Raw genomic sequence first — 11,397 nt, 5'->3', positions numbered from 1 at the left:
GGGGTGGAGGAGGAGGAACATTCGGATTTACACGGACATATTCTGTATACCAATCACTCATCATTCGGAGGAAGGCTTCTCGAGCCTCATCCTGTCCATGTGTCTCATGTCTACTCTCTTCATGCGCGGTCCCTTGTGCGGGAACCGGCGTGTTACTTTCAACATCATCTGCCATACTTCGATTAGGATCCATTTACTATATAAAACAAAATTTTAAATTGTCAGAAATCATCACACTATCACAATAATTTTATGGCATGTATATTGGATTATTTTAATGAGTGTGAACATTAAATGAGTTAAATTTGCTATTATAGATCAAGAAAGACGTGAAGAGTATATCAAACGGGGAAAAGAAAAGATAGGGGAGTAAAGTGCAAAATTACGATATTTTGCACCGAGGTAAGTAAACACGTGACTTAATGTATTATTTTGATATTATTTGATATATGTTGAGATTTATTTGGAATTAAAATAAATGTTTGGCCATATCCTAAAAATGTTGTTAAATCGGGAAAGGTGGTAAAGGGTTGCAATATATGGTTTATGGGTTGAACACTCGGAATAAGCCAGAGTATTTTGTATATAAAGGGGTTGCTGTGTGCTGATTCCCCGATTCATTAGTGGTGCTATGTGCGTGATCCACCATATCTTTGAAATGTGAAAAGGGGGTTGCTATGTGCTGATTCCCCCGAGGGGTTGCTAAGTGCTGATTCCCCGGTTCATTGGTGGTGCTAAGTGCGATATCCACCATATCTTTGAAATGTGAAAGGGGGTTGCTATGTGCTGATTCCCCGAGGGGTTGCTAAGTGCTGATTCCCCGATTCAGCGTGGTGCTAAGTGCGAGATCCACCAATAACGGTTAACATTCCAAGTGTTCAACGAAAAAGTGTGGAAGATGAATATTTCCATATGGTGGAAAATTTTATGGGGTAAATATTGAGTTGAATACTAAATCGACCCATGTATGAGATGTGAGAAAATATCAAAAACGCAAAAGGAACGATTTAATTATAAACTGTGTTGAACAACAGCAGTTGGGTAACTTTGAAAAATCACCATAAATGGTGGAAAATGAATGGGAAGCTGAATAATATATGAAATTGAAGCTGAATGTGTCTATTTTCATATGAAAGAAATAGAATAAGCAAAAGAGTTGTATTTTTGGAGATATTTGAATTTTACTGAAACAGGGCTGGATTGATTTCGAGATCCCCTGTTCTAATTTTGGAAAATTACCAAAAATTGTAAAAAAATAATTATGGCATGAAATTTATATCCCTGGAATCCTTATTGAGTCTATTTTTATTAGAAACAAGAAAAACCATTTTTCAAATTTTGTACAGAGAGTTAAGTAAATTTTAGTGAGGAAGGGTCAGAACCGTTGGGCAGTGAAACAGGGGAAGGTTTAATGAATAAACTGTACTAATTGGCTGGGTTAAAAATTCTGAAATTTTTATGGTGAAATGGTATATGAGTCTAGTTTCAGGGAAAATTTACGAAACTCAATTTGGAGCCCTGTAGCTCCAGATAAAAATAAATTAGCGACTATGACGCAGAAAAACAGCTTGCTGGAAATTGCCTAAACAATAAAGTTATTCATGAATAAGTTTATATTTTGGTGTAGTTATGGGAGTAATTACTTATTTATCATGTGTTTACTTACTAAGCTATATGCTTACTCGATTTTATTTTTCTCTTGGTTATAGTGACTTCCAACAACTCGGAAATTGGAACGAAGTCAGACAATCATCTACACTATCCTTCACATTTGGGGTATTTTACTACTAGTGTTCCGAAATTTTATGGCATGTATAGACACTTTATGTAATGTGGGATCATCATGTAAATATATGTTATGGTTCCCTTTTAAATGTAGTGTTTATTAATAGTTAAACTATATGTGTGTTTATACAAATGAAATTGGTTGGTATATTGGAATGTGTTCTAAATTTGCAGGAGGTTTAAGCAAAAATAAGTAGGAATGCTGTCGAAAATTTTTAAAAATTTAGTAATACCTCATACTCTGTTCCGGTAAGGAATACGGGTAAGGGGTGTTACATTTTAGTGGTATCAGAGCTACGGTTTAGTCGGTTCTCGGACCAATAAAATACGTGTGGAAGTCAGTCTATACATGCCATAAAATTTCGGAACACTAGTAGTAAAATACCCCAAATGTGAAGGATAGTGTAGATGATTGTCTGAATTCGTTCTAATTTCCGAGTTGTTGGAAGTCACTATAACCAAGAGAAAAATAAAATCGAGTAAGCATATACCTTAGTAAGTAAACACATGATAAATAAGTAATTACTCCCATAACTACACCAAAATATAAACTTATTCATGAATAACTTTATTGTTTAGGCAATTTCCAGCAAGCTGTTTTTCTGCGTCATAGTCGCTAATTTATTTTTATCTGGAGCTACAGGGCTCCAAATTAAGTTTCGTAAATTTTCCCTGAAACTAGACTCATATACCATTTCACCATAAAAATTTCAGAATTTTTAACCCAGCCAATTAGTACAGTTTATTCATTAAACCTTCCCCTGTTTCACTGCCCAACGGTTCTGACCCTTCCTCACTAAAATTTACTTAACTCTCTGTACAAAATTTGAAAAATGGTTTTTCTTGTTTCTAATAAAAATAGACTCAATAAGGATTCCAGGGATATAAATTTCATGCAATAATTATTTTTTGACAATTTTTGGTAATTTTCCAAAATTAGAACAGGGGATCTCGAAATCAATCCAGCCCTGTTTCAGTAAAATTCAGATATCTCCAAAAATACAACTCTTTTGCTTATTCTATTTCTTTCATATGAAAATAGACACATTCTGCTTCAATTTCATATATTATTCAGCTTCCCATTCATTTTCCACCATTTATGGTGATTTTTCAAAGTTACCCAACTGCTGTTGTTCAACACAGTTTATAATTAAATCGTTCCTTTTGCGTTTTTGATATTTTCTCCCATCTCATACATGGGTCGATTTAGTATTCAACTCAATATTTACCCCATAAAATTTTCCACCATATGGAAATATTCATCTTCCACACTTTTTCGTTGAACACTTGGAATGTTAACCGTTATTGGTGGATCTCGCACTTAGCACCACCGCTGAATCGGGGAATCAGCACTTAGCAACCCCTCGGGGAATCAGCACATAGCAACCCCCTTTCACATTTCAAAGATATGGTGGATATCGCACTTAGCACCACCAATGAACCGGGGAATCAGCACTTAGCAACCCCTCGGGGGAATCAGCACATAGCAACCCCCTTTTCACATTTCAAAGATATGGTGGATCACGCACATAGCACCACCAATGAATCGGGGAATCAGCACACAGCAACCCCTTTATATACAACATACTCCGGCTTATTCCGAGTGTTCAACCCATAAACCATATATTGCAACCCTTTACCACCTTTCCCGATTTAACAACATTTTTAGGATATGGCCAAACATTTATTTTAATTCCAAATAAATCTCAACATATATCAAATAATATCAAAATAATACATTAAGTCACGTGTTTACTTACCTCGGTGCAAAATATCGTAATTTTGCACTTTACTCCCCTATCTTTTCTTTTCCCCGTTTGATATACTCTTCACGTCTTTCTTGATCTATAATAGCAAATTTAACTCATTTAATGTTCACACTCATTAAAATAATCCACCACCCAACTTTTTGAAAAATTACAATTTTGCCCCTAAACTTTTGCGTAATTACACTTTTGTCCCCAAGCTCGGAAATTAAACTTCATCACTTATTCTTAAGTTTTATAACATGCTGAACATTTTTCCCTTCTATGGAAACATCAAATTCCCACTCCAACACATACTTTTGAATATTAATTATTTTTACCGATTATGTCTATTTACCCGTTTTCGCTTAAAATTGCTTAGCAAAAGTTGTTTAACATAATTTATAGCTTCATATTCCACCATAAAACAGCAAAATAAACACATTTCACCTATGGGTATTTTTCCAAATATGAGCCCTAACACGAATTATTGCTAGAATAAGCTAAACCGAGTTACGAGGATTCCAAAAATGCGAAGAACATTAAAAACGGGGCTAGGATGCACTTACTATGAGCTTGAGAAAGCAAAGAAACCTTAGCTATGGCTTCCTTCAAATTTCGGCAGCAACTAATGAGGAAGATGATGATTTTTGTCATCTTTTTCCCATTTTATTTTTTTTATTACCAAATGACTAATATGCCCCCACTTAAAAAAAATCTATTTCTCTCATTTCTTATGTCTATTTTTGTCCATCAACTAACTAATGGTCTAATTACCACATAAAGACCTCCAATTTAAAATTTCATATCAATTAGATACTTCTACATATAGAACTCAACTTTTGCACTATTTACAATTTAGTCCTTTTGACTAAATTGAGTGCCCAAACGTCGAAATTTTCGAACGAAATTTTTACGAAAACTTTCCGTGAAATTGTAGATCATAAAAATATAATAATAACCATATTTTCCCTCGTCGGATTTGTGGTCCCGAAACCACTATTCCGACTAGGCCCAGAATCGGGCTGTTACATGGACTATAATAAAGTTGGTAAAAAATACACATCCACTCCCATTTTGAATAAAATTCAGATGTTACTTTCTAAGATTAATCACATGAGTTTCAACGAAATATTCCGTTTTGATAATAAATTGAAATAATAAATTTTAATTTTTATCTTATTGTAAATTTTGATCTATATATGTTATATGAATTTATTCCATACCAGTTGAAATAAAAATTTAATATTTAAACTATTTTTTTGATATTTTTATTTGAATTATTTTTATTTTTATAATTTTATTTAAAAATAAAATATAATCAAACTACTTAACATAATTTATATAAATATATTTATATATACGTAATTGAGATATATGTACATTTAATATATGAAAATATTTAAAAATATATATTAATAAACTTGAAATGGTAAACGTAAACATACTAGTATTAGTATGCACAATACTAAAATAAAAACAATACGCAATCTCGACTTCGTTGACCAGTAGTTACATTTTTAATTTCAATGTTGAGAAAAAATTAGATCCAAGACAGAGTGATTTGTTGCTTAACTAATAAATATGATGTAAATAAATATTTGATTAAAATATGATTTAAACTGTTGTATTTTTCGTACATTTTGAATTTATTTTCTCTATTTTTTATCGCAATGAATTTAGTGGGTTATTTTTTTATTTAAAAATACAAATTTTCATTTTTTTTCAATTATGGGAATACATTTTAAAATATTATGAATGATTCAACCTAAATATTGTTATTAATGAGATCTGAAGTGAAATTCCATCTTCATTAAATTAATTTATTAGTGGAATGAGAAATTCAATTAAACCCAATGATTAGTTTTAGTACAAATTTACAAAAATTGAAAACAAATTTCAAATCAAATGATAGCGAAAATATGATGAAGGGATATTTGTCTTTTCATGGTGGAAACCGATCAAAGAAGAAATTTAGAATAAAAAAAATGATGAAAGGTGACAAGTGATCGATTTTGGCTTACTCTACAAATAAGTTAATTCGTAAAGAGAGAAAGTGGCGTGATTGCTTCAGAGGTTGCTAATTATGATTGCAACCATTGAACTTGCATTCCACTCAAAAAACAAATCATTTTTTTTTTCAAAATTCATTTATATATATTTCAGTTTTAGAGAAACCGCCATTGTTGAAAGCTTAACACAGTAAATATGGCAAGCTTTGAGAGAGCTTCACCAGCTTTGAAGGAGATACTGCTCAGAATATACAAGTAAGCCATTGTTTTTTCTATGTTGAAACATGCAATCCACAATGCAATCCATGTGTTCGTATAAATGTTTGTGTTGAACATTTTTCGTTACTGTATTTGTATTAATCCTTTTGTCATTGCAGTGCAGAAAAGCCAATAGAGGTTGATCATCACTTGTATGAATTTGGATCTGTTGAATATCATATAAAGGTAATTTTTTCCTACTTATATGAGTTCTAACTTCTAAGCCATTGTTGTTATTTTTTTCGAAATTCTTTTATTATTTTTTGTTTTAAATTTTGAAATTTTAATTAAATTCAATCACTAGTCTTATATACAGTAGATTTAATCTATATTTTCTAATTGGATTATTCTAATTTCTTCATTTCTGTTTTTCTTTTTTCTTTTTTTTACAGTCTTCAGTATCTGAACCACAAGTTACCTACTTGTCGATATCGACTCCATTCCTGTCCCAAGGAGTGTTTCTTTCATATGGGTTGTCACCATTTACCCTGAAAATGGTAAGGCAAATCTCCACTGATGTTCTTCACATTGTAGAGCCTGCAAATGATGGATACCAGCTTACTCTAAGACTTGATTTTTCCAAGCTCCCACATAACAAAGGTTTGTTAAATAAATACCCTTTATCTCAATGATTTTTTCTTTTCCCCCTAAAATTTTCTACTTATTTGGAATATCCTTAGAAGGTTACATATTCATATACATGTTCATAGAATGGCATTAGGGACGAAGCCGGAAGTTTCTGTTGGTGCCCAGGATAAAATTAGAAATTTTTTGGATCAAAGCTAAAATAGCTTAAGCTGAATTATTAGTTTTTAATAGCCAAAACTACAATTTTCCATTTAATAAAGGAGCTAAAAGGGATCAAATTGAATTATTAAGGTTTAGGAGTGGCTAAAAGTGGAATTGGACCATCTAACTAGTCTTTGCTTGAATGTATTGAATTGAAGGCATGTAATAGCTAAACATGGCTATCCATTCACTGCAATAGTAATACTTTCCAAGAAATTTCAGGGCTTATTATAACTATATACATAAAGGAGCTAAAACGGATTAAATTGAATTATTAACGTTTAGCAGATGCTAAAAGTGTAATTAGGCCATTTAACAAGTCTTTGCTTGAATGTATTCAATTGAAGGCATATAAGAGATAAACATGGCTATCTATTCACTGCAATAATAATTCCATGAAATTTCAGTGCTTATTATAACTAAATACATACATGCATTTATGTATGTATGTTTGTATGTATGTATTTCATTTGTACAGAATCTCTGAATATAATCACTGAAGTTTCCTCGGTCCAAGCTGTAATACTAAGTTCACAGCTGAAAGAAATGTTGCAAAATGTGAATTCTGGGGATTCATCTCAGGGGATGTATAAACCAATCAAACTTATTTATCATCCCAAAGAGCCTTTCTATGTCATCAGACAGGTAATTTTATTTCTCAATTTGCAATGATTTAGGATCAACAAAGGCTTAGATTCCATTGAAAAACTCTGTATAATGCATCATGTGTCTGACATTTATATTATACAATATCATCCTTCAATTTCTAGCATGATGTCTGTCTATGTTACCCGGAGCTCGGGTGTGATTGTCGCGAAAACGGGTGTGAGTCCGGCATTTTTGTTAACGAATGACAACATTTTTGGCAGCCTCAAAAGATAGTAGCAGTGTTTCCCATGAGATTCAAAGATAACTCAGATGTGATAATTGCAACATCCTTCTTTCAGGTTTTCTGTTTAAGAACACAACACTATTTCTGGGGTAAAAATTACCATGGAGGTCCCTATACTATGACTCATATTGCATTTTTCTCCCTTTACTCAAAAAATTGGCAAATTAGTTCTTGAATGTTACATCAAAGAGCAAATTATCCCTTTTTGTTAAAAATTTTATCCAATTTTACCGTTAAAAATTGGCGTAGCCGATAGAATAACTAGACAATTACACATGGCATGCCATATGTATCACCTCATTTTGACATTCGGGGGCCAAATTTTAATAGTAAAAATGGATAGAACTTTTTAACAAAAGGATCAGTTTGCTAATTTGCTCTTCTTCTTCTTTTTTTTTTTTTTATAGAGGGAGCAAAATACAATCCGACTCCTAATATAGTAGTCTTCATGGTTATTTTACCCAATTTCTGGTTATTTCTGGCATTAGATAATTAAACTCATTGTTACAATAGCTGCAAAAAATAATGTGATTTATTTTGGTTCCATTTGTTGCCTTGATAGGAGCTTATTGATGTGGTGAGTTTAAAAAAGTGGGCTAAAGTACCTCCATGCAACTGGTCTCCAATTCCACCTCTAGAACTTAGAGGAGAACCTTTTGAAGATTTGAGCACTAATGGAGGATTTGTCTCGTTTGGTACATTATATTGTCCAAATACTCTTTTTCGTAGGGATAAAGGGATATTTAATATCTGATCTTAGTATTTTTTTTAATTTGGTCTCTAAATTATTTTTTGTTTACATTAATCTTAGAATTTGATAACTTTTTTCAATTTAATCTTTGAACTTGGATTTAAAGGTATAAATATGTTATGTCATCACCTAAAATTTTAAAATTTTATATAAAATCTAAAAGAATACCAAAAAAATTATTTAAAAAATTCAAGTGATAACGTGACATAATCTCATAGTGCTATATCATTATACATTAACAGAATTCAAGTTCAATAACTAAATTAAAAAAAAATGTGAAGTTTCAAGATTAATAAGGATAAAAAAAAAACTAAGGGACCAAGATTTAAAAAATTGCCAACTTCAAGGACTAAATATTACTTTATCCCTTCTTTTAAATATTCATAATTAATGTATATTCATTTCATACATGAATACATAGATATGATTCTCCCAGAATTCTCAAGATATAGGTAAAAAAAGAACTTGAAAATATTTACATGTCAAACTCACTCTAGCATAAATTAATTTTAAATAACATTTCAATCTGACACTTGCAACCATATTCGAGTAACATGTTTAGATGACATTTTTGTTTGACAGATATATCTTCACACCATGTTGAAGGTAAGAGACTAGACAAGATTGTGTGGAGTCTATTAAATTTCTATGCCTATGTTAAACACCATGTAAAGGTAAACACATTTCTTTCTTGATTTTAGCTTTCCCCACCCTTCTCATCTTAATTTTTCTTTTCTTTCTGGATAAACTAACATTTAGTTCTTAAATTTGATAACTTTTTTCAACTTGATTCTTAATTTTTTTTATCCATACTAGTCTTGAAATTCAGAAGTTTCTTTTTTCTAATTTGGTCCTAGATTTGGAATTTGTCAAGGAATGAGATTGTACTGATCTTATCGCCTGAAATTTTTTTTAAAAATATTTGATCTTCTTTATAATTTTTTTGAGATGTTATATAATTTTTAAAATTTTTTAGGTGATAAGTGAGGAGTCTGAGTTTAAGGACCAAATTAAAAAAAATTACAAAGTTTCAAGACTAATGTGAATAAAAAAATTAAGGCTTCAGAGACTAAATATTACTTTATGTTTTTTGTTTTCATATTTGGAATTATAATATTTGCAATTTGTGTTCAACAGTGCACCAGAGGCTTTATACAAAGAAGAATGAGAAGACGATTGGACAATTTAGTTGAGGTACTGAGCTGAAACCTTGGAAATGGCATAATGATATCTTTTCCTAAAGCATTTAATCATATATGTGTATATATCTATCATCTACTCGAGTCTCAATATCTAAACATAAATACTAGGGGAAATGAAAAGTTAATGTAGCATGATATGAGTGTATAATTAGAGAGGGCAAAAGTACTATTGAGACTTTTGTAGTAAAAGTCAGTTTTTATTTTGTTTTTTTTTTACTCAAAAAAATGAGTAAATTGATTTTGCACGTCAGAAAGTAAATGGATCATTCTATTAAACATTTCATTCATTTCTACTATTAAAAATTAGTTTCTACATGTCAGAATGAGTTACGCATGATATTAAATTATTCTGTCAACAACACCAATTTTTAATAGTAAAAATAATTATTTTTAACAAAAAATTGAAAATTATTATTTAATTTAATACATAAGGACTAATTTATCTAATTTTAAATAAAGGGAATAAAATACAATTTAATTCTTAGACTTTCACGATACTTTAAAAAAAAACACACACATTTATATTGTTTGTTTTCAAGGGTATATAGAAGATCCTTATAAAGGACATGAACTTGGTTAAAAACAAATTCAACGTATGCATTAACTTGAACTAACCAGTAATGATTCTTTTTAATCAACCTCAGGTCCTGGAAAAGTCAAGGGTAGAAGATGGACAGATTAAAAAGGTTCAAGGTATGAATTCAGCATTTAGCACGTACATACATACATACATACATACATACATGTAAGTTGGGAATGATAAAGTAGTGATAATGAAATGTTTGGGCAGGGTGGAAAAAGATGAGAAAAATGGTGGCATCAAAATCTAAAATGATAAAAAGAAGATGGGGTGATTTGGGAAAGAAGATAAAGAGAATCCGTTTCCGGATTAAAATCCATGGTTTTGCCCGCTTTCGTAGACGATGGTTAAAAATGCCCAGCTTCTCTTCTTCAACGGGATACACTAAACTACAAACTAATGGTAATAATAATTAATTACCCTTTGTACCTACATACGACAAATTTACTGCATTTGGTGAAATTTAAAATTTAATCTTTAAAACATTAAAAACGAAACCTTTTTACTTTTCTTTTAGTTTTAGTTCAAATAAGTGACCCTTGACACCTTTTATATATATATGTATAGATATTTGTGAAAGTTTATTCAAATAAATTTTCTTATAATCATGTTTGATTGCTGAATTCATAATGATTTATTACGATGGTATGAGTGTGATGATGTAAATTTTTAACGAATATTATTAAAAATACTTAATATTTTTAAATTAATAATAATAATTTTTTATTTTTTTTTACAATTATGTATGATTACTAAATTCATAATGATTTATTAAGATTGTATGAGTGTGTTGATGCAAATTTTAAATAAAAAAATATTAATAATACTTAAGATTTTTAAATTGGGAACATAAGAAAACTTGTTTTTGTATAATCATAGTTTCACATATTAAATGACGTAGAAACTTTTGATTACGAGTTGGAGTGTTATTTTTTTCAAAATTACAATAATTCTTTTTATAGTTTAATGATAAATTTAGTCATTAATGTTTTAATTGTATTTTTAAAATTTTTATCATCAACTTTTCATTTTTTTTAAACTGTTTTTTCTAACAAATTTAATGAATAAATTTAATGTTTCAATCTTTCATATGTTTGTTTTCTGATAAATTTTTCTACTGAATTAATTTTTTTAGATAATTACGTTTATTTTCTTTCAATTAAGAGTTACTTTTTAATTTAATGTATTATTTTTTTATTTTTTTATTTTTCACATGTAATTATCTTATTAAGTTATCTAAGTAATAAATTACATCTTATTACAAATTTCACATCATCCTCATTAACTTTTTTAACAGTATTTTCAGTAAGTCTGTTAGAAAAAACAGATTGGAAAAAAAAAAGTTGATGACAAAAAAAAAATTCAAAAATACAATTAGAACTA

The 11,397-nt window shown here is 30.0% G+C and overlaps 1 protein-coding gene across 1 annotated transcript; it reads left to right on the top strand.

Annotated features, from left to right (window-relative positions):
• Positions 1 to 5,359: 5,359 nt before the first annotated feature.
• On the top strand, positions 5,360 to 10,637 carry LOC107930308 (actin-related protein 2/3 complex subunit 2B). Its single transcript, XM_016861932.2, has 10 exons — positions 5,360 to 5,797; positions 5,920 to 5,986; positions 6,193 to 6,400; positions 7,068 to 7,234; positions 7,459 to 7,536; positions 8,044 to 8,176; positions 8,815 to 8,906; positions 9,370 to 9,426; positions 10,079 to 10,127; positions 10,225 to 10,637. Exons 1-10 carry the CDS (start codon positions 5,739 to 5,741, stop codon positions 10,428 to 10,430), a joined length of 1,116 nt encoding a protein of 371 aa, XP_016717421.1. The 5' UTR covers positions 5,360 to 5,738; the 3' UTR covers positions 10,431 to 10,637.
• The last annotated feature ends 760 nt before the right edge of the window (positions 10,638 to 11,397 follow it).

This window comes from Gossypium hirsutum, chromosome A09 (genome assembly GCF_007990345.1).
Source record: "Gossypium hirsutum isolate 1008001.06 chromosome A09, Gossypium_hirsutum_v2.1, whole genome shotgun sequence".
In the NCBI taxonomy this organism is placed as follows: domain Eukaryota; kingdom Viridiplantae; phylum Streptophyta; class Magnoliopsida; order Malvales; family Malvaceae; genus Gossypium; species Gossypium hirsutum.
This window is presented reverse-complemented; position numbering and strand designations above follow the sequence as displayed.